This window comes from Oryzias latipes, chromosome 10 (genome assembly GCF_053564925.1).
Source record: "Oryzias latipes strain Hd-rR chromosome 10, Olatipes_Hd-rR_3.1".
NCBI lineage: Eukaryota > Metazoa > Chordata > Actinopteri > Beloniformes > Adrianichthyidae > Oryzias > Oryzias latipes.
In genome coordinates, this window is record NC_136246.1 from 12,639,103 (window position 1) to 12,663,688 (window position 24,586).

The 24,586-nt window shown below is 40.0% G+C and overlaps 1 protein-coding gene across 1 annotated transcript in view; it reads left to right on the forward strand.

The window, feature by feature from the left end:
- The first annotated feature begins 1,679 nt into the window (after positions 1–1,679).
- tnmd (tenomodulin) overlaps positions 1,680–24,586 on the forward strand; it is a 187,340-nt gene continuing 164,433 nt past the window's right edge. Inside the window, exons 1-2 of the mRNA XM_004073071.4 lie at positions 1,680–1,853; positions 6,770–6,904. Coding sequence (XP_004073119.1) covers positions 1,818–1,853; positions 6,770–6,904 — 171 coding nt within the window. The 5' untranslated portion in view covers positions 1,680–1,817. The remainder of the gene's footprint in view (positions 1,854–6,769; positions 6,905–24,586) is intronic.

The following is a 24,586-nucleotide window of genomic DNA, read 5'->3' on the forward strand; positions in this document are numbered from 1 at the left end:
CCTCTTGTGTTGAACATATTTTACCTTAACAACAGGGGTTGTTAATCTTCACACAAACCAGAGGTATGTCTGAATAAACCCCTTTTGTAATTGAGGCCATACTTTATTAATTTCAATCATGTTTGAAAATCTTTGGTGTTGGACCGGACGGAAAAGGAAAGAAGGGAAGAAGAGAGAGGGATGTTAGAGGAGGGGGGGGGGGGGTGATAGTGAGAGGGGGGGTAAGACCATGAAGCAGCATAGAGCAGACAAGTTTACTGGTTGTTTATCATTACGGTAAGGTTCAAATGTAGTACAAAAAGGACGGGGCCTGTCCACACACACACTCAAATGTTATCAACACACCTGCTAGCTGCAAAAATGTCCACATGTCAACATGTACACAAAACAGATAGTGTTCACACACGCATACTTATGCCTTCAAACCAACTAGTGTAAAATATTTCATTCATTCAATCATGCAAACTGTTAGTGCAAAGGTGAGCTAACACCTGTGCTCAGGTGAGTGTTTATGTTCTTCTAAAATGGATGGTCGAATGTGTATTTGTTGATTTTTAAAGTAAACAAACAAAATAGTTAAAATAAGAAAACTGCATTTATTTAAATCCATACTGGCCTCTCATTCTTCAGCCAGATTCAATCTTATGAACCTAAACGGGGACATGTTTTCCCATTCATCAATGTTCTGACAAAAACCAAAGAAAATCAGTTTCCAGAGTCACAGCGACATTTCTGAAATAAAAAGTTAGAGCTACTGTGCACCGTGTTTTTGAGAAAAACAACCGCAGGCTATCAGATTGGATTATGAGGCTTCGTGCACTTTAGACATATTTACTTTTTAAAGTTGCTTCAGTTGCTGCACATGTAATTCAGCCCAATCCTCCATGTGGCTTTCAGACCTGGTTTACTACTAATTGCACCCTGTAGATTGTTTACGTTCAAAGAACTACTTTGCAGCTTTTGACCCCCAAAAGTGTTTCTTTACAGTCATCTGCAAGAGATCCAACGTTTAACCTTAAATCTGAGTCTTGATTTTGTGCTTTAACGCCATCCCAATACAAACCAGCCTTTAGGAGGCCAATGTGTAAAATACACATGCATAATGCAAGGCACCAAAATCCCTTTTTTTTTTTTTTTTTTTTAAGGAAAGTAGAGGAGATTATATCTACTGGTTAGTTTCTGAAATGATCTAGCTTTTCCTTTTTATGGACTGGGGTTGGTATTGGTGGAGGAATAGATCCAGTATTTCAGCATTATTCTTTTAAACATGCCTGCAGCTGACCTATAAAGTTCTGTCCTTGGACAAAAAAACCAACAATCTCAGCCAGCTCCAGTCCTGTTTTCTCTCAATATGTGCACAAGTGCAAATTATATTCACTCTAAAAGGTTAGTCTTTTGTCATGCTTCTATTCAGTCATCTCAGCTTTTGTTTTGTCTTCCGTGTGTGCTTGAGGGAAAAAAAATGGACACAAATAAAGGAAAGCACAAAACACCAGAATGCATAATTTAAATAATTATTGATTTTTCAAAGCATGTGTTCTTTAAGGCACAGGGGAGCAGAATCACAAGATCATTTATTGAAAATAATTTGTGCTTTTTCCACCTCTAAGAGGGAGGCAGGCCAGCCAGCAGGAGGGACATCTGCTTTACTTTTGATGGGTATCACAAATGTTCCTGTTATTCCACTCCACTGCCCTCCCCTTCAGCACACTCCCAAATTACAACCGTGGAATGAAGCTGGGACTCTTTGCTGTGCAGAACGTTGGTATTTTCCCCAACTAAGAGCATCGGAAAAATTCCTTCTCTGGGCTTGCATCATGGAGGCTGTCAGTCAACAAATTTTGTGGAAAGATGTGAGTCCCTCTCTCTTATTTGGTTCATTGAAATTACTAAATCAATTCACCGCAATGATCATTTTATTTTCCTCCATAGTTTGTGCTTCTTTTAACACCTTACAGAATTGGTGGCAGATGGATGTACTTTCTAAAAATACTTTTTAAAGAAACCTGTGATAGTGAAGTTAACCCCTTGATGTCTAAATTTATTTTGAGCTCCGAAAAAAAAAATGTACTCATGTGTTTGCTTTCAGGTAGACTGTAAATTAAGATGATTCTGGAACTGAAGTGGTTTGATACATATTTGCATCAATAGGCACCTTGTAATCTTAGAAATCTAGTAACAATGTAGCCACAAGGGGTCTGGGTCTTGGTCTCCTTATGCCGGTCCCCAGCCCAGATAAAATACAGGGTTGTGTCAGGAAGGGCATCTGGTGTAAAAATCTCTCTTTGCTGTGGTGACCTCTGAAGGGATGTGCAGAAAGGTTAACAAAAAAAATCTTTGTTCATTGTAGTTTATTTATGTCTCTACAATGTTTTAATTTGGTTTTATGCTTTTCATTTTTTTTATGTTTGATGAATGTACAATGTTTTGTTCTCCATGTGTACAGCACTTTGGGCCTCCTAGCTGGTGGTGGAACGTGCTTTATAAATAAATAAATAAATAAATAAATGACAATGATGATGGTGATGATAAATCTTAGAACAAGTATTTTATACTGGATTGAAAAAAATGTGACTCCACATCCTTCAGAATAAACAAAGTTATTCCTAAAATGTGCAAAATCTTCTGGCATTTTGTCTTTATCTCCACTTTTGAATGGTGTCTTAGTTTGATCTTTTCATTTATGTTGCAGGCTGTACTAACTAGAAGAACAAGCTTAAAAACACCTTATTATAACAACAGTATTTGATTTTTTGCATATGACCAAAAAAAATGAATAATAGAGCAGCTATTATTTTAAAATCTGTTGTTGATCAGAATAAAAGAAAAATTCATTTTAATGAATTTGTCAGTCATGGATGCCTAACTAAAGAAATCTTCTGTGGCCTCTTTTGCTTTAACTGGAGTTAAAATGTTTAATGAAGCTGGCCTGGTGTGATAAAGTATGCCTCTTCTTTTTGGATATGTGAGCTACCTGCTGTTTTTTTTTTTTCTTTTTTTCAAGAAAGCATTCATTCTTGGCTGCATAATGGCAGAGGCCCCTGGGCGCTCTTCTTGACTGAGCTCAGGAGGAATTGCCTGGCTGATTCTGAACTTCTAAACCTTTAAACAGTATTTGGCAAGTGCTGTGCACTCACTGTTCCCTCCGTCTCCATCCCTGACTTTATTTTTGTCTGTCTGTCTTTCTATTCCACCTTCATCCTCTGAGTATTCGATATTCAAAGCACAGGCAGAGAGAGGTTTGTCCTCGAGTTAAGTTTCCACTGCTTATGCAACCTGCCACAGGAGAACTGATTTCAACCACCGCATTTTTTTTTCCACTTCCACACTGAAAAATTCAGAGAGGATGAAATTTCTGGCTCATGCTGTAGATCTCTGTTTTTCATTATGCCCTAGGGATGTACAATACTTAAAGGTACCTCGTGTTTTTATGGCTCCTGTCTTGTGTATTTCATGTGAGGAATCATGCAGGTGGCTTACATTAAATGGCAAAGTCATAGTTTAAGTTTTTAAGGTTGTCTTGAACAATATATTCTCTGTCCTTCCCTCTTTTTTTTCTTCACTAATTTACTGGAGAATTCATCTCCACCTTCGCGCATTAACACATATTCACACTTCTGCCCTCAGTCATGCCACCCACATGGCTTCATAAATAGAAAAAAAACTCAGTCATTTTGACAGCATACAAATTTAACTGGTAAAAATGCATTCATCCATTAATTTAAAAGTAAGCCCCACATATAAAAAAAAACATCCGCACTGCTTAACAACCAGAGCAACCTCAACCACAATAGAAAAGCAAAGTTGTTTTATCATTAATTTGAAACACACAGATAAGAAACACCAATTTTATTAATTGAAGTTTGTCCTTTTTTTCAAACACATTTATATATTTTTATATCTGCTTTTGTTCCGTCCTCGGAGACCTTCAAATCTGGTCCAGTGTGAATGAGTGGCTTTCATTTTCTCCCTGCAGGAGCTCTGCTGGAACAAAAGTCTGTCTTTATTAATTTGTGGCCTTAAGCTTTGGGAATTGACTGCAGCAGGCAGTTTTAATTTGAAGAGAAGTTTAATAAAATGCAACCTTTCTTTGACACATGTAGTTTGGTGTTCCTCCTTTGCGCTGTGCCTGTTTGAAGCTTTGGTAGAAGTGCCTTAGTACATCCTTGAACTCCTGTAAACAACGACCTGATGATGCTGACGAATGAGGCTGGAAAAACTCTGAAAGAAGATGAGATTGCTAGGTTTGCAAAGGCAAAAGTATATTTATTTTATGATGTATTTTATATAAGGCCAACCATTTGGTTTGGTCTGAAATTATTTGAACAATGTTAACCTTATATAACTAGAGTTGTTATATTTGATACACACATTTCTGAGACCCCTATCTCATTAGCATGATCAAAAGCCATTGTTTATGATTTGATCCATGTTTAATGCTCTGTAGTTCACCATTTTTCTACTAGAGGCACTTGAAAGACTTTTCCTGCTCATTTCAAAATGGCTGCTTCCAGGAAATCTTGAAAACACTTTGGGTTGGAAAAGTTTTGCAGACTTTCCAAACTTTATGGTGAGAATAACTTGAATATTTCTGTTCAGTTCTTTAATTTGCTGTATTTAAAACATGCCACATTATTTGATAATTATTCTTCAAGGTACATTAACACCTTATTAAAAGTGCCTTTTAAACTGACCATGTTGTGAACAAAACTTACCTAATCACATAGAATATCATGATTGATACAATGTATCAGCAAAATAAATAATAATGCAACTTCTGTTTGAATTTGAAAACAGCTACAGTCTTTTGACGTATTAGGCAGGCACTTGTTTAATAATATTTCATTGAAAAAAAGATGCCAATTTTCACTTGTCCTGGAAGCTGTGGTCCTCACTGTCAACTTTTCTTTTTTATTTACAGTTGACATTTTAGATATGAGCTAGAAAGTGTCACAAAAGAGTCCAGTGACTGTGCTGCCACAGGTTCTCAACGGCTTAAAACGCTATTTAGCCACACACAGTGAAGGAATCACACACACAGTTTTTGGAAAATTCCCGAGGCCGCATATTAATGATTATATGAGAGGAGCCTGAGCCGTTGGAAATTGGAATTTGGGCTACATTTGGCCCACAAGCCGTACTTTGGACATGACTGACCTAAAGATACTATTGGGTAGATTTTGGCAGACATACGCTGACTAAAAATCAAAGAGAGAAAAGTCAGATACAAAAGAAAAAAAAGGTCTTCAACTGTTCTTAGTAATGACAAGTCATAGGAAGAGCAGTTAAATAGGACGCAGCTGTATTATGAGCCCATGCTGTGGCTTTGAACAAAACAGGTACGGTCCCTTTTCCATGCCCAATGAGTGGATTTTCATATTAAAACATGCTTGTTGTATAACCTTAAACCAGTCTCTGTAGTTGGTGCCTGAGCCAAAAAGATAAAAACAAGGTGCAAAGGAGCCACAGGATGCAAATGAAGTTTTTCAAGGATAATTTTGAGAACAAACTTGTCACACTTGACTCTCCAAAATGAAGTACCTGCTACTTATTGCAACAACGCTCCTGATAGCACAGATGTTTTGCCTTCATTAATATAGCGGCTTTTGCTCCCTTTGTCACGTATTACTGCATCCAGTGCGTAATCGCAGCAGCGATTAATTGGGTGGTAGTTTCAGCATTGACAGTTCACAGTTCAGTATGAATGGAAGCAGCAGAAATTCAGCTTACCTCAGTAAAAAGACGTCGAGCAGTAGCCAGAGCAGAACCTATTGTGTCAAAGAGTAACAAAATATCTGCCTCGCTTCGAAAGGTCACACACTACAACAGTTTACATGAGCAAAAGTATACAAATTTCAGGTCAGAAGTTCCAAACAGGAGTATGTAAATACAGCGTGGGATTTTTTTTCTGTTGTTTCTGTTTTGCAAAATTCATGGTAAGATGATGATCAAACTAAATGTTAAATAAAAGAGACAAAGTTGAAGTGGTTTAATTTGAAAGTTAGATATGGAGTTCTGTAGTCGTTGGCATGTTAGCTGTTAAGGACGTAGCTGAACCCTGACCTTTCCCAGCAAAACTGATGAAACAAACAAAACTGAGAGTTTTGTGGAACACGCCATATCGCAACTTTTCAAGGTTGAGGACTTGCGGCAATGTGATTAATTGTAAAGTAAAATAAAAAGGTAAATTGTGATTCAATTAAGTCTTCGAGGAGTTTATTTGAAGCTGGTTCTAAACAAGCTTTTTTCTTTTCTTTTTAAGATGGCAGCCTCTTCAGAAGATCAAAGGTCAACAAATCTTTGGTTGAAGCTGTAGAGCTAACATGATGGCATGTGTGGGAAATTTTCTGAAGATTGCTCAGACAAAAGTTTTCCCTTCCGTATGGTGCAAAAACGTGAAATCTGCTCAATTTGACACAGTGTGTATTCCTGACATGTGCATTTTAGTTTTGTCATTTGACTTTGAAATATATTTTTTTAACCCCTTAAGAGCATTTTGCCCCTAGCCACGTTTTGCCATTTTGATTGTCACCTTTATTCGGGCTGTGGGTGGGGGGTTTCACTAATTCATTTTCACTGGGTGCTAGGTGTGTGCAAAGTTTTTGAATATGTGGTGAGGTGAAAGTTTGGCTCAAACGTGCTGTAAGAAGAATAGAGAATAAAATATAGTGCTTGCAGTCCAGAACTGCCATGGGCAGGAATAACTTTGTGTTTTCTACTATCTTCAATAATTTGTGTGCATATTAAAGAATTGTGTGTTCTTTTACAGATCGAGACTGGAAAAGAGAAGAAGGCTAAATGTCAGTCGTACCGGTGGGCTGCGCTCGTCCTGACTCTGGTGTTGGTGGTTTTGGCTCTGGGTCTTTTTGCTCTGATGTATTTGTGGGGCCCCAGTCTGGGGAAGGTAAGACTAAATATCTCCCTAGTATTCGCCTGTTATCAGCCTTAATGCTACTCTGTGGTAAATGTAACCCTCATCAGAGACAGATGAAAGGCTCCCCCGAGTTTCCACATCTGCAAATCATACAGGTTACATCAAAGAAAGAAAAACAGAGTGGAAAATGGATGAACACACTCAAAAAAAAGGAGGAAAAACAGAAGCAGACTGTGCTTGTCTGTATTATATTCCAGTAGATTAAAAGATGTGTGGGCTGCAGAGGTGACAGCTGTGTTTTTAATGGATCATGCTTTGGCTGACACATTTTTAATTTCATAAATTCTTGGCCCTCGCCGAAAATTGCTTCTTGCAAATGCTGGACTGCTGCATTCATTTACTTTCTGCTCAGACTGTAAACACCCTTTACAATGAGGCATTCTGATAACTAAACGCTGACCCTAATTGCTGTTGAGCTGAGTGGCCTCAGAAGCACTGAAGCCTCTTGGCAAGGTAATTGGGATAAACTCTAGTCTTAGCAATTCATCTTGTAAAATCCAATTCAATCACACTTGATGGAGAACATTTTCACTCTCCTCCTTTCCTCTGATTTTCTCAAGGGGCCAAAATAGCTAATTTACCCGAGCTAGAAGGAAAAATACATCAATAATTTCACATCCAGAAATTGGATGCTCTATATGTTCTGAGCCGGCCAGGGTGTGAGTGAAAATGATTAAACTGAAATGATGGCATAAAAAGAGCCCATATATTTCAAACGGGCCTGTTTTGTGTGTAAATACCTGGAGGTGAACAGCAGGGTCCTGGATGCCGCTTCCTGTTACACCAGCAGCTTTGTTCCAGCTAATGAACAGTAATTTCGCCACACTCTTTGCCATTACTCTTCTGTTTCTGCCTGCACTTCAGGAACACATTTCAGTGGCAAGACAGGCTGTCCCTTCCAAGCTCAGGTTGACCAGGGGTCATCTTCACTTCCTGTATGGACGGCATTGTTCCTGCGCTCTCCTTTCAGCAAAGATATGAATCACTTTTAGCAACTCCTTTGTCCTCATGAATTATTTCCTTCTGGAGGCAGAGCAGTCATTATTTCCACTTTAATAAGCTTTGATCATTCTCACGTGGTATAAAGCATGTTGACGGCAGAAGTTGCTCAGGCAATGAATATCCAACCTGTATAAACCCCTTTGCTTTGGGGAAGAAGAAACATCAACTATAAAGGGGAATCATCTGTCAAACGCAAAGACAGTTCCTCCACACATGCAGAAATTTAAACAAACGATATCTTCGAAAGCAGGAGAAGAGGTTTAGTAAATTAGATTTGTAGGTAGATTAGTTGACCCACATTAATGGAACAGTTGTCTGTAGGAAGGTGCTGCACAGCAGGACACTGTTTGATTTACCAGCTAATCTCGAGCAACATCTGGTAGTCTTATGATTACCAGACTCAAGGCAGCACAGCTCCTTGAAGCCAAGGAGGATGGATGCGTGTGTGTTCACAGCAAACTATTTGATTTTTGCAAAGACTTAAAAATTGTTTTTAGATATCAAAGATATTTTACCATTTAAATTGTTTAATTTCTCTTTGCTCTACAACTTTCCAAGCTTTAATCTAAATCAGCACAGTTGAGAATTTTTAGTTTCATTAAGAGCTAAAAAACCTCTTAAATTGAATGGGGATATTACCGTGACCTTATGGTATAGTGTCCGCCCTGAGTCTGGAAGATTGTAGGTTCAAATCCAGGTAGAGTCGTACCAAACTCTAAAAATGGGACTCTATGCCTTACTGCTGGGTTGGGGGGATTAAGCTACCAAATGGTTTCCAGTTGTTGCTGTGGCTGCAACTCACTGCTCTGGAACAACCTTTACACACCTACTTATGTAACAACTAATGGGACTTTAAGTTTAACTTTATAAAATGGGCCAATTTGTGCTACAGCTTGTTCTAAAATGAGTCATTTCCACTTATTGAACTATTTTTTTTGTCTCTGTAATTAAAATGAACTACAGTTACTTTCATTAAATAAAAGAAATACAAACCATTTGCTTAAAATCCCTGTTATTATGCTGTATAACATTCAAATTGAGTTAATTCTAACGGTTAGCTTCTTTAGCTTATTATCCCTTTTTAAATGCCTATGTGGAACTCCTTATTTCTAGACTTTGGAACCCTGGCAAATGAGAACAGCAGAGTGGAAGGACATTACAAATGAAAGGATCAAAAACACATACCGGTACTTTGTTTCCATATCATTATTGTCACTACTACTAAAACAGCAGTTCTTTTATCTATAATGCTTAAAAAAAGTAGTATTGGTGATTTCGCCAATTTTGTCAATAATGATACTAATATTGACCCAAAAATTGGAGTAACAAGTGTGTGAGGGGAGCAGGCAAAGGTTTTCGCTTATCCGGACAAATAGTCCACGATACACTTCCCCTAAGTTCCTTAAGGTGACTAAACAAACCTCAAGGGAACTGCAAAACACACATGCGCTCCCTTCAAGATGTGGCTACACCTGTCCATGTCCCTCAATGGGCCTGGACAACCCAGAAACCCATAGTGGTCAACCCCCTTACGGGTGGGAATATTCAATATGTACACATCTGCTTTATCAGTCAGCTTGTGTGGGCCGGCCTTTAAGTATGAAGGAAAAGATTTGACCCAACTGACCTGCTTTGAGTTCTCCATGATGGCGTAGTTGCTTTGTTCAGACTGTGGCTGATTCAGAGATCTGCTCTGACATACAGCCGAGTTCTGCTGCTCCTGTGGCACAATGTTTTAGAGTTGCAGTGCATGTGTGAGCACTTCCTTTTCTCCAGAGTGCCCGTCTTCCAAAAGCAATCCCGTTATTTTTTTTGTTTTGTTTATCCAGGGAACCAGCAATCATGCTGGAAGAGTTTGTGACTGCTATTCATAGGAGCTGCTGCTTTACAAGACTGACTAGCATTGTGTAAAAAGCCACTTTGCCCAAAAATCCTAAGCATAACTTCATACTGTAATAGAGAATGTAATAATGGTGTCACTCCGCAGTTTGCCCTGCTGTTAAGTCTCTTGCTAAGGTTGTGCACACAAATAGACACAAACCAAAGTTTCAATGGTTTTAAATTGGACTGGATGTCAAAGCCAAAATTCTGAATCCATTTTATTTTTGATTCAAAAGTTTCCTTTGGAGTAACAAACAATATTTAATTTATTTTCCAAATTTTCCATCAAAACCACATGTTGTTTGGTAGAGAAAATGTTATTACAGATTTAACGTGAACAAACTCATTAGTTCATAAAAAAACACAGTTTTTAAATGAAAAACTGTGAAATTTTCCTTTGAAAAAGCACACATTTTGAAAGAAAGACTGATTTATGAGTTTGATGAATAGTGAATTTTCTAAAGACTGTTTTGATTTGGATAAATCTTTTTGTTTAAACCCAGTCCTAGTCTTAGATATAGCTCATTTTGATGGCGCATAGTTCAAAAGCTAAAAGTTTAACTTTTGTCTGACTTAAAAAATGGGATTGGGGGATTGGGTTCAGCGGACGATTAGTTTTTAAAACCAGATTGTGATTCCTACAGCCATTTGTTCCCTGGACCTTCTTTATCTTGTGAAGGTCAGAGCGTGCTGGAGTCCATCCAAGCTGAGAGACTGGGTGTACCCTGGACAGGTTGTCTGTTCATAACAGAGACACAGACCACCTTGGACACTCAATCTTAGCCCACTAGAGATCAGCAATTAAACTTAAATCTTGCTGTGAAGCAACATTGTGTACCACCATGGCGCTCCTAAAATGGTGGAGGAAAAAAAGCTGCAAAGGAGCGAGCAAAGTGATCATTTAGCAGCTAAACAGCTCCATGTGCTTGTCAGAAATTTGGAAAAACAAAGTCAAATGAGAATTAAAGCACTAAACACACGAAATGTATGATCACATTTAATTAAGTTTTGCCACATAGCTTTTTGTTGCTCCTAAGCTTGCAAAGCATACTACATCAAAGAATTGAGAGAAAATTCAAATTCTTTGGAATAAAGATGTATTTTAAACTATTTGATGAAAACTGCAAGAATAATTTAGAATATCATATCCGGTGATTTGGTTAGTCTTTGCTCACAAAAATGTTAATTTATAATGCAAATAAGTTGACATGACCTTTTTTTACCCACTGTATCAAATTGTATACACACCTTTTTAACATGGTGAAACTATATTAGAAATAATTATTTTCCACAAATTTTGAATTTTTCAACACAGCAAAAAAAATAAAAATAACAATAGACGAGTTATTCTAACCATAAAGTTTTAAAAATGAGCCAAACAAAAGTGTTTTTGAGATTTAAAGGAAACAGCCATTTTGGAATGAGCAGGAAAATCTACTACTGCTCCTAGTGAAAAGAGTAATGAACTACAAGGCAGAAAACATGGATGAAGTTTTAATGCTATTTATCGAGTTAATGAGATGGGGGTCACAGAAATGTGTGTATCAAATATTATACCAATGGCTAAATAGGGTTAAATAATGCAATCTAATTTGTAAAAATGAAGAAGCAAAAATTTTTTTTTTTTTTTTTTTTTTTTTTTTTTAACTTGTCCTGTCCAACAGCTAGGCAAACAGATGAGAGCTGAGGGCCTCTTGTGTTGGACATATTTTATTTTAACAAGAGGGGTTATTCATCTTCAGACAAACCAAAGGTATGTCTGAATAAACCCCTTTTGTAATTGAGGCCAAAATTTATTAATTTCAATCATGTTTGAAAATCTTTGGTGTTGGACCGGACGGAAAAGGAAAGAGGGGAAGAAGAGAGAGGGACGTTAGAGAGAGGGGGGGGTAGGAGGGTGATAATAGGAGGGGAAGGGGGGTAAGACCATGAAGCAGCATAGAGCAGACAGGTTTACTGGTTGTTTATCGTTACGGTACGGTTCAAATGTAGTACAAAAAGGGCGGGGCCTGTTCACACACACTCAAATATTATCAACACACCTGCTAGCCGCAAAAATGTCCACATGTCAACATGCACACAAAACAGATAGTGTTCACGAACGCATACCTATGCCTTTAAACCAACTAGTGTGAAATCTTTAATTCATTCAATCATGCAAACTATTAGTGCAAAGGTGAGCTAACACCTGTGCTCAGGTGAGTGTTTATGTTCTTCTAAAATGGATGGTGGAATGTGAAAAGAAGGAGGAGGAGCGCCCAGCCACCCCCACACCCATACCCCCGCCGCAGCAGCAGCGGCAGCCGGAATTCCCCCAACGCCACACGGGAACAGGCAGGGAACAACCGCCCCCCGGGCGACCAAGACCGCCACCCAGGCCAGGGCCAGCCGGACCGCCGCGAGGCCCCCAGAGCCAGAGAGCAGGGAGGCGCAGAGGGAAAGAGAGCGCCGCCCCAGCCCAGCCAGGAAAGCAGCCCCCCGCCGCGCCGGAAGAGCCCAACGCAGGGCCCCACCGGAGAGGGACGCCCACAGCCCCAGACGAGCACCCCACCACCACCCAGGAGTTCCGGGCATCCCCCCGCCCCGACCCCAGGTACGAGCCAGGACCCCCCAAGGGAGACCCGCTCCGCACTCCAGGCAGCCACCCACCCGGCCCACGGTTGGTCCAGGTAGGAGCAAGGCAGGGGCCTGCCGCCCCCGCCCAGGAGGGGGGAACCCCGCGGAAAAAAGGGCGGCCCACAAGGGATGTTATAAATATGGCCCGACCAGGCTCGGCCATGTTGGAAGTTTGGCGGGGCCCAGCGCCCAGGGGCAAGGACCAGGACCCACCCCCCAGGGACACGAACACCCCCGGCTCAGGTGTAATATGAACCCCCCCACCGTGCGGAGAGAGCACCGCCGGGCCCAGGGAGCCGGCACCCAAGGGACACGGCCGCCATCGCCAAGGGGCCCGCACCCCCCACCAGGGAAGGGGTAGGGGACAGATGGACCCAGGTCCCACCTTCCTTGTAAAATGTGTGTGCGTGTATGGGTGTTTGAGAGGGTGTTTGTGTGCATGTGTGTGTGTTTATGTTTGAATGTATAAATTGAAGGGGGAGGGGTGTGTGTACTAAGGGGGGTGCAGTTAAAATTGGCGAGTAGGGCACTAAGGGGACATCTCCTGATTACTCACAGTGATGTCCCCTCACCCTCCACACCAAGGGGCCCTAAATGTCTAAGGTGCGGTTAAAATTGGCGGGTAGGGTGCCAGGAGGACATCTGCTGCTTGCTTGCAGTGATGTCCAAGCACCCCCCCTACCAAGGACCCTACATGTCTAAGGTGCAAATAAAACCGAAAGAGGGGGGGCCCACTCCATACGGCAACCATAGGAGGGGGGCCACTCCCAAGTAGCCCCCCCCCAAGGCGCATCGCAGGCTAGACCCCCCACCCCCTCACCCTAATATGAGGTTATATAAGGAAGGGGGTAAGTTGGGGACAGCTGGTAGACTGTCCCCCGGTGGTCAAACAGCCGTCCCCCAGCCCTGAAGCAAAAATTAATTTACTGGACATTTGTGAGAGTTAAAATATATAAAATATGAAGCTTGAAAGAAAGCCAACAAAAGACATGAAGAAAGAATTTATGGAAAGTTGATGGTAACTTTTATTTTGAAATCTACTTTTTCAATCTTTTTCCTCCAGCTGTTAGGGTAGGTTTTTACTTTGTGTCAAGTGAGTAAACTGTCCTATCAATAAAAAAAGTGGTCTGACTTAAATGTGATGACTTAATACTTGACTAAAACATCTTGCTGGACTCAAACGGCTAAATCTTAGATTTTTGGTTTGGTAGATTTTGTCTCCTCTTTCAAATTACTATTAGCACATGCTAGTAGTCCTAAACTGTGTGTGTCTGAATAACTTTTGCTCAATGAGCAGTTCAACTAATCTCATTAAAATCAGCTTCTCGGGCAGACCAACACAATACTATGCACGTCATATATTACAGGAATTTGACCTTATTATTGCAATTACAGGTCAAAACCACAGCTTGATCCATTACCGTGTTGGCCCTTTGCACCCAGCTTTGTCTAAACAACAACAGAAAAGTAATTTGCTCTGTGCATTTCATTTTTGATGAAACTATAACCACTCGGGAACTTCTTTTAATTACCTGCAAACATATGTTGGTACCGGAGCTGAGGGATGCTACTTGGCCGAGTGAGTTTGTGAGCTTGTACATGTCTGAGGGCGCACTCGCATGTACAATTTTTTTTGTTTTTCCAATGCATCAGTGTGCATTGTGTTTTTGTACACCGATTTCTCAGCTCTCCCTTTCGGCTTATGTGAGTTTCGTTTACTATGTCTTCATTATTGTTCTGGGCCATGAGACTCGCTGGAGGATTCTGCCTGCTTGTAAATGAATCCTCTTTTATTACTTGTTCACGTCAGTAAAATTAAAAATGGCTGCTGAATCCAATAGAAAAGAGACAATAATTCTCTATCATTTTAATATTTCTAAAAGATTTTTTCATGTAACAAAGACAAAACCAAACTGACATTGGATCAATTCAGTGTCTGTAACATACAGCACCCAGGCAGTAAATGTTGAAATTACTCTACTATGTTAGAGTTCACATTTCTGGTGCTATTTTTAATTCATGAACCACTTACAGTGAGATTATGTGCAGACCAGCAGACATGCACAGAGTAATTGCAAACCTGTGGATGTTGTAACCAGTTTTCCTGGGGAACCTTGACTAGCTCACAGGTGCTGTTGCTCCGTATGGCCAAGCTGCCTGAGAAATTCATGAATGTCAAACCAGAGGAAAGTGCTCCATTATTCAAGCTGAAATTGCATTGCTCACCTTGATGCCTTTTCCTCTTTCGTCCCAAGGTAGCTGCAAAGTTGTCGCTCCTGATGGCCTCTTAAAGGCCTCGCTGTCAGGAGCCGCTTCTTTAATGAACACTGCTGCGCCTGCTGCTTTTCCACTGGTCACAGGTGTATGGCTTTACAAGGCCGAGCCCGGCTTTGTTTATTTATTGCTTGTATGCTGTGTATATCCAACACTCCCCTCAGTGTCCAGATGTCAACATGCAACAGGGGAGGAAAACTTGAGATTTGATCATGATATGATTCTATCTTCTTGTCATGGGGCCATCTTTTTCTTCTTTGCTCATCTTTGGGCACACAAAATAAGACAATCCAAGCGTCTCTGAAAAAGGACTATCAAGGTTTTTTTTTTTTTTCATTATGGTGTGAGCACATTATTACTATTCTAAGAAAGCAACGGGCCTTATCTAAACAGCTGGACCTTGTGGGAGGCTTGCCCCTCAGTCTGTAATCTTTTCTGAATTTACTTGTCAGGTTCATTTATTCATTAGCAAGCCGATGTCCACCGGTGTTTCTGGCTGGCTGTTAAATTAGGCCAGCCCAGGCTCCCCTCCCTAAGATGATGCATTACAGCTTCCACATGGGGAACAGTCAGCAGGTGGAAAGAATTGCAGTCTGGGAGAAACAAAAGAGAGGTTTTTTTTAAATTGTTGCTAGTGAAGTGCCTGAAGAAAGAGAGCTTCATGGCGGCTGTGGCACATTGCCTTCATCTGTCATGGTGACTGCTGAAGAAAGTACTTTGCGTGTGTGGTTTTATTTTCAGATGCTCAAAATGTAGAATGGTGGGAGGAATAAGTTTCTTAATTAACATTGCTTTATATTGCCAATCCACCAGCAGCTCATACTGTAAGCAGCATGTTTGTGCGCACACACACTAACAAATACATAGATATGTATGTATATATGTATATATATGTAACCTATATGTAAAAATGTTTACACTGTAGGGCGCACTTTAATGTAAGACCCACTATCAATAAATACTGTAGTTTATTTTCTAATTATGCCATATAAAACCATTTTCAGGCTCTACGTACAAAACATGTGGCCACTGAGTGTGTGTTGAAAGTCAAACCATTTGAACTTTGAAAGTCATGGACGCAGATTTGGTGGGGACGTATTGGTTGCATCCATTTTAAAACACGTAGGTACCAACCTTTTTAACTAATCATTGTGGTTTGTGTTCAACCAGAATTATATGACACAGAGTTTTTCATATATTGGAATAAAACTGAGAAAGAAAAAGCCTGGAGCAAGATTTGCACCACTTTGACAATTCGCACCAAGCCTCGTCAAATTCCATGTGGCGGAAATGCACTGGTTTTGGGTAGGGACAATCCAGTTGGAACAGTGTATGCTAAAAGCATGTCCAAGAATCCTGTGCCTTCTATATTAGCTGCGTTCACAAAACTTTTTTGTAACACGCTACACGTAAGCCACATTAGCGTATTCATAAAACCTGTAGCTCCCAACACTAACAAAACAGACTGATGCTGCTAAAACAAACGTTACTATAGCTACGCTAACTCCCATCCTTGTTAGTAACATGTAAAAAAAAAAAAACAGTCCGACAGTTCTACCTGTTAGCTGCGTTAGTGTAATCACATGAACACACATCCAAACATTATGATAGAGCGCAGTATACCTAAAAAAAAAACACTTTACCATCAGTAAACACAACCAGAATGAATCCATATATAGAGCACTCCAGAATATAAGGTCAATTGTCTTTTTTTTTTTAAATTACAGCTTTAGGTGTGCCTTATAGTGCGGAAAATACAGTATTAAATGAGATGGGTGAAGGGACATAAATGTGCTCTTTTTTCTCCTAGACTCTGTCTCTCCTCTGCCTTTCTCTCCAGTGTGACTGCCAAGTAGACTCTCTGCTCTGTTGTACAATTTAGAATGTGATTGAGCTTTCACATCCACTTTCGCTCTCCCAGTAAGTCTGCACCGCTTACAGCCTTGACGTGCATTCACAGCCACAATGCTGCAGCAGAAGGGGGAAGACAGAGCTGGAAATAGTGTGTTTACGAGTCCGTCTTCAACATACGCTAGACAACAGATCACAAATATTTCCATTTGATTGTTGCGCGCGCTAATGAATTCTGATTTCAGAATCGATTTTGGCTCAAAAAATGTCTGCAAGCTCTGCTTTCTTTTTGTCAGCAATTAAAGGTTGCACTGACGTTTTGTAAGTTTGCTCCATTAGTCACCATGCTCAATATGTGTGGAGAGCTGCAGCATCTAAATTATCCCTGCAGTTCTCCGTCTGTCTGTGTTTATGTTAAATAACCTCAGTTGATTAGCCTTTTTTTAACTGTGGGAGTATGAAAGCTTGTGGCAGCTTTAACACTTGTTATCTTCACTTATCTTAATGACGTTTCCCAATCAGGCTTATTTGGGATATTTCTCTTTAGTAAATGAAATAAATATGGAACCTCACAAAACCTGAGAAAACCAAAGCTAACTGTTTGTGCTTGACGAAAGTCATTATTTGCCAGTCACTTAGAAATATTCATGATTTTCAAAATACCTTCAAGGTGTACCTTAGACACCACGCAGTGAAGAACTAAGAGTCATTGGATGTTTTTGGTCTTTGATCTTCAGACACTTGCACCTAGGCAACCTAAATGGGGATGATCAGGCTCAAGTCTGTTTCCATGCATCTCAGCTCTTAATCCACAGCCACCTTGAGGCTTTTTCAGTGGCCTCAATGATCATTTTGATGGCCCTTCTTTCTAGCACCCCCTCTGATCCCGAGGACCCTGATTGCCTAATGCACCAATTGTCCAAAAAAGCCCCAACAGCCCTCTTCAATTGTCTGACAACAGGCCCTCCAGCCACTTTCTCTGCATGCCTCAGTCAGCTCCAGGTGTCTGGTCTTCCCCTGTTCATCTGCCTTCTTCTGTCTTTCCAGGGGACTGCAAGCTCCGACACCACTATCTGCTTAATAAGTCAGATGTTAGGAGCAAGCCACTCACGTCCTTGCAATGCATTCTTGGAATTGACTCTTTAGGTCCATCTAAAAATGCCAAACAGGAGTCATGGCTTGCAGTCCAGTTGGGGCTTTTTAGTCTTTTTAGTAAGACTTGTGTCATCACCAAATGACACAAGTTAAATAATAAGCCAAATAATAATAATAATCTTTATTACAGACTCAAGGTCCATTTGCCACAAAATACACAAAATATATAGAAGACTTAAGGATAAAAATAAAACATTCAAACAAGTATAAGAACAATGACGTAAAAAGTATTGAAAAAAACAGTGTCATAAAAGTACAAAAATCAATGACATAGGAATATAAAAACAATGACATTAAAGTATAAGAACAGTCAAATAACCAGGTAACATGAACTTAATAAAAATACTAAAACTGCTGACTTAATTTTTTTTTTTTAATTTAAGTTTAAAAAAGGCGACCGTACCAAAACCTCCAAATAGGGGATTGGTATCTAAAAGTGCTGTGCTTTACATTGGTGAGAGTTAAAATGATTTCATTATTTGAAGCATTAAGACAATAAATAAAACCATAGATAAAATTTCTTAATAAAGCTTGGAGAGTATTAACTCCAGCACCAACAAACATACTGGTTGCGCTGCACCAACAAGGCTGTTTTAATAAAATCCTTAGGGCATCTTTATAGGCTACTTGTAGCTTCCTCATGCTGGATGCCCTATAATGTGTCCACAGGTGGGCAGTATACATAGGTTTGCAGTAAGTTTTGAATAAAATAATTTTAAGATTGTCCAAGCAGAAATGAAACCTGCGTGGAAGCGAGTTTGCTTGAGCATATAAAATGCACCGTTGTCTGTGGATATCATCGTCATTTGTAAGATTATCGTTGATTATATGACCAAGATATTTGACTTTGTGGCAGACAGAAAGCTCAGAATCAGATAGTTTAAAAGCAGGAAAATTCAATGGAACATCATCCTTTGTACGAAAAATCAGGACAGCACTTTTACTGGACTTATATAAAATATCATTCTTAAAACCAAATTCAAATCAGACATTTAAAATTTGTTGTAATCCGGAGCTGCTGGGGCTGAAAAAAAACGAAATCATCTGCATACATCAGATGATTTACCTTAAAACCACGACCATGCACCTAGTATTACATGCATTCAGGTCCTTCGACAGGTCATCAATGTACAAGTTAAAAAGGAGTGGGGATAGCATACCTCCCTGTCTTACCCCGCTGGTCACACCAAACGGGGAAAAGACACCTGATCCCCACCTAACCATCATTTTCTGATGGCCATACCAAGAAGGCTAGTAGTCTTAAAATATACCATGGAACACCATGATTTTTCATTTTGATAAAAAGTTTGGTGTTATTTACCCTGTCAAAGGCTTTAGATGCATCAATAAAACACATAAGTACAGATGATTTCTCTTGTCTGTACTTATTAACAATTTCTTTTAACCCTAAAATGCACGTGTGTCCCATGTTGAGGTTTAAAACCAATTGGAATATTGCCAGTTAGGTTCCCTTCTTGCCTCCCCATGTGTCAGTGTGTCCTTGGGCAAGATGTATTGCTCCTGGTGGTCATTGGTTGATGCCAGTGTTCAGCAGCGCCTCCATAGTGTGTGATTGTGTGTGTGAATGGGACTGTGTCTGTAAAGTGCTTTAGGCCTTTGAGGAAGGTAGAAAAGCGCTTATATAAGTATACTCCCTTTACCTTTCATACACACTGAGGGTTGATGTTCACAGTAACTCATTGTAGCACCATGCACCTCTTCTTTTCCAGAGCTTTAGGCCAGCAGCTCAGATTTGTTCCAGGGCCCCACTTGCAGGGTACAGTAGACACACTGATGTTTCTGCCAGCCCTCAGGAGTAAAGATTGGACCAGGGAGAAAGTCATAGACATCACCGATGTGGGATCCTCCACATCGATGATGGGCCCTTCCCACTGAGCAGGGTCGCTGCGATGGGATCTCTCAGGTCCGGCTCTATGTCTGGATCTGGGGGGTCCTGTGGTAGTGGGCTCTGTGAACCTGGGTGGGGTGTCACTGATGTGGACATGTCCCCAAAACATCATTTCCCCAACCTCAGTACAAAGCCAGGTTTCTACATTGCATCCTTTTGTCTTTTTATCACAGTGAGTGAGTACATGCATTGTGCTGGTTTTTTGATTACATATTTGTTTGTTTTGTCCTCTGTTTTTAAATTTCATCAGGTAAAGCACTTTGAGTAATTTGTGTTGGAAAGGGGCTATACAAATAAACTTTGATTTGATCAAGAACTTGCATCTTCATGTTGGGGTTTGCCTCTTGCATTTTGGTTTTGGGCTTTACTTTGTTCTTTGCTGGTTAGCTGGGCCTTCTCCTGTGTACCCTGTCACCCTAAGTTCTCATATTGGTCACAGCTGCTTGCCATTTTTTCATTTGGTCTCATTATTTAAGGAAGGTTCTTTTCTATGTTCAGTGTTGGATCCTCTTGTGTATTTGGTCTACATGTTGGGTTATGAGTTAACTCCTTTGAATCATTTGGACTTGTTTCAGTCTTCCTGCTCTGGGGTTTATCTCTGCTGGCTGTCAGTAATAATTACAGATTCAGACTTCCAAGGTTTTGTTCAAGTGATCTTCTGGGCTGATGCTTTGTCCCAATTGGTTTAAACTCTTTGCTGGTGCATGACTACTGTCCTGCTTTGCCGTTACTCCTTCATCTCAACACTGATCTCTCCCTGCAACATCTGACATCCCTCTCACCCTTTGGCTTTGTCGTAGCGTTGTCTTGGGTACCTAGACCAGCTGCCACAGTACTCACTAGGACTCTATGTTTATGCCTTGCGCCCAACACATCCCCTCAGTTCTAACTGTGATCCCTGCAGAAGAGACTTTGGCATCTGAGGAGTCTCTGTAAAGCAATTTCTCAATGGCCTTCATGACTCTGACGTCTTTGGTCAAGCCAGAAGGGAAGCTGTAGCTTGTTGTTATGCCCATGCAGAGCAATGCTAGTAAGGCTCTTCAGCAGGCCATGCCACCTGATGCTGGCCGATGCTCCGATCAAGGCCCTCCATAATTGATAAAAATATAATGAAAATATTTGACATCATTTGCACGTATACAAAACTGTCTAGCTTTCTCTGTTGTTAATATTTAATTATTCAAAAGATAAAGTCCCAATTTCTTTTATATTCATGTCAAATTTTATTCAAATTATTTTAACTATAACAATAATAAATTATAGTAATAGTTATGCAATAGATGTAGTTAAAATCATAAAACTTTAGGTTATTAGATAAAAAGTTACTTTGACAAACAGGTCTACAACATAATAAAGAACTTCAATTATAACTTTATCTCAAAAGTGCAATAAAACCATTTGTCTCTTTGACAGAGCAGATTTCTGAAGGAATACAAAAGTCACTCTTGAGGGTGCAAGCTGACAAATTATAGCTATATGCAGTGTTTTTATATAGTTATGCTTTACGAACTTACTTTGAAACACTATGGAACACATTTAAACTTTGTCATCATCAACATCTGCAGCACCTGTTCTTACTGACCAATGTCAAGTAAAAAACGTTGCATTTTAGAAAAAGCTGTGACTTTGTGTTTGTCTGGAAAGGGTGAGAGAGACAGATGGTTGGCTATTAAATAGCCCGCAAAGAAACATGTCTTTGACATTTACAGGGACAAAAAAATGACATTAAAATTAGAAAATTTTGAAGAAAGTCAAACTGATGGTGCACACTGAAAAACTATCTGAAAGAAGCTAAATAGATGAGCTAACCAATGTGCCAACTATGAAGCAGGAAAGTTGAATGGAAATTTATATCCCCGTTACTGCTGGGCAAAGGTGGGTTACACCCTGGATATGTCACCTGTTTGTCGCCGGGCACACAATCACTCACACACACACTCACGCATGCAGACTACGGGAGCATTTTAGAGTAATCAATCTACTATGATGCATGTTTATGGAGTGTGGGCTGAAGAAAACCCACGCATGCACGGGGAGAACATGGAAACTCCACACAGAAGGGCCCCAGACGGGATACAAACCGGGACCTTCTCGCTGTGAGGCGAGAGCACTAACCACATCTAAATTTTGTTTCAGGGTTTCTTTAAGACCACATTTGTACACAGCAAAGGCCATGAAATCAATCTAGTTTCTTTAGGACATTGTAGTTTGGTTAAGATAGATTCACAAAAAGAGTCATTAATGCCCTAATGTGAACTGAATTTGCAGAATCAGGAAAGATTACAGATGAGAGAGGCAGAATTGTCATTGCTCCAATAAGGAACAGGTGAAACCTGGATATTTAGCAACAAAATGAAGATCTAATATGTTTCCATATAAAAAACAATTTGAGTTTACCAAAAAAAACAATTTTTCTCTAAACTTTTAGCATAAAAATCCTGCAAAGGGACACACAGCCTAGTATCCTTTCAAAACCCTACTCTAATTATCTTTAAATCGATTTTAAAACCGTTCCAAGTGGTCTTTTAATTATGATCATGCAGTTTTTAACCAAAGTGGAAAAACCTGTTTAATTTTCTAGGACATTGTTTCTGCAGGGTGTCAGGAGTTCATTAGAGGTTTTCTTCTGAGTTGTGGGTGGGACTATTGATCTGGTGTCAGCCCGACCCTACTTCCCATCATCCACTTGTTTACACTCTCTTGCTAGCTTAAAGCCCCTCAAAACTCCAAGCTAACTTTATCGGTGCAACAAAAATGTTGAGCAATATTGGAGCTATCCAGCTGTACAGTTTTGAGTCAGATTTCATCTCAGATGAGGAAAACAAAGTCGTACATGGATCTATTTGTCTGCAATGGATCCATCAGAATGGAGCTGAGCAGGGGGCCTGTGGTTTTCTTTTGTAGGTTCTACAAGCTTTTTCAAAGGCGTTTTTCATCTGCTCTTCATTCATAACTACCTGAATAAAGAAATGCTCAGCAATGTAATTTTAAGCTCCATTTTCTTTATGTCCTCCATCATCAAAAAATGCCACAAAGACATGTTAAAAAAAAAAACACCAAAACCATGATTTTCATCTGAGTGGGTCTTTAACATGCAGCATTGCGCTTTGTAGTCAGCATTACAGGAAAATGCTTTTTTGGCAATGTTGGACGGCCTCATTATCTCGTACAGTATGGACAGTATTTCCACGCTGTTAGTTCAGCTCAGCATCTGCTTTTGACGCCAAGTTGTGTGGTCATTTCTGATGGCTCAGCTGTCCACTTATAAGATGCAGCATTACTAATGTTCACAAGAATTAAACGCTCTGAAGTATATTTGATTTTTACTCCCAACTGGACGCTTTGCCACACAGCATATATCAAATCTGAAGGTTGACAGTTGCTGTTCAGCCGTTTTGTCTCATTTGTTCAGGAAGCGGTCCTCCCTCTGTCAGCCGATGCAGATGCTGCTCATCAAAAATCATAGAATTGAACCTCAGAATAATAGTCCCCTCATGGAAGGTCACTGATTTGGGTTAAATGCAGGAATAGAAGGGTTTTTTTGATTTTCATGTTCCCAATAATGTTTTCTTCTTTGCGCGGACAGGCTGTTGTCTTCTCAGCTACTACACCAGGGGTCCTAAAGAAGAGAGTGTCCTCTGGGCTTTTGTCTCTTGCTGAGATAATGTGAGGCTCATTAGCTGTCTCCCAGAAACAAATAATAACCCGGGTGAAATGTTGCATGGTTTAATTAACAACAACACTGTCATACACTAAATATTAATATCAACATCCATTCCTGCTGTGAGGAACACTTCTTTGTGGCACATTGGCACATTGGGTTTGAACTTCCCCCTCAGATCAAATGTGACTTTGTGGCTTACCGTCTCTTAATCGCCTTCATGTGGATTCACTTTCAAGAGACAACAAGGAATTATTAGTGTAGATGAAACCATTTCATGTTGGCTTACAGAACTATCACGCTATGCTTACACCGGGTATGTGACGCTCGTTCAGGAACCCGCTAACCGGGAATTCTTGAGCACGTCTTTAGCGGAAGGTGTTCACTGGACAAGCAGGGAGGGACTTTTTCTTCTGTTTACTAGCACATGTTCACCACCTACAGATGGAAGAGGTTTGGAAATGTTGAAGCGGTGGAAGTGTTGTGACTTTTGTTTTCACAGCTCTACTCTAATATATGAAAGACTTGTTGTCATTATTCTGGTCACAATCATTAATTTCTCCTTCATGATCAATTTTTTTTGTGAATTAAATTGGATGCCATCCATACGACAGTACCAAATCCGAGCCTCAGATTGGTCAAAGTTTGACCTAGTTTAACTTTCAACTAATTTAATGACTGCGTGTTTTCAACGTGGAGCCCAAACCTGTGTAGTGATGTGTAAACATAAGAGTTTTTACATGAATCACAAAAGCACAAAACGCGCATTTATGCGTGTTTACATACATTTTCATTAGAAGTGGTCACTTGAATACGCCTTGACAAGAACTGTATGAACGTAGCTTCCAATAAACCTGAAAGAAGCATTTAGTAATGTAGAATTTTGATGTCTGGATGGTGGACAGGTTCAGATGTCACAGGGGTTTGTGATCTTCTTTCATGCACCTTCATCATTCTCCTCTGATCTTCAACAGGGTTACACACTTTTTTGATTTTCTTTGAATGGCTAATAGACTAAAGAGCTTTTACACTCCAACTCTACAGTGGAGGAGTAGGGCTACCTTGAGGTCTTAAGGGAGGGATATTGCATAATACACAACAAACGAGTTCAACAGATTATTTTGCCCATAAATAAAGCAAATATAAATAAATATATAAAATAAACGCAATCCTCTGCAAGCCAGTACATCAACTGTAACATAGTTTTATGCATTCTGTCAAGCTATGACTTAGTCACAACTGCCCTTATGGGTGGATAAGGACTGTTTTTGAGTAAAAAATTGGCAAAGCTGTACTGGGCATG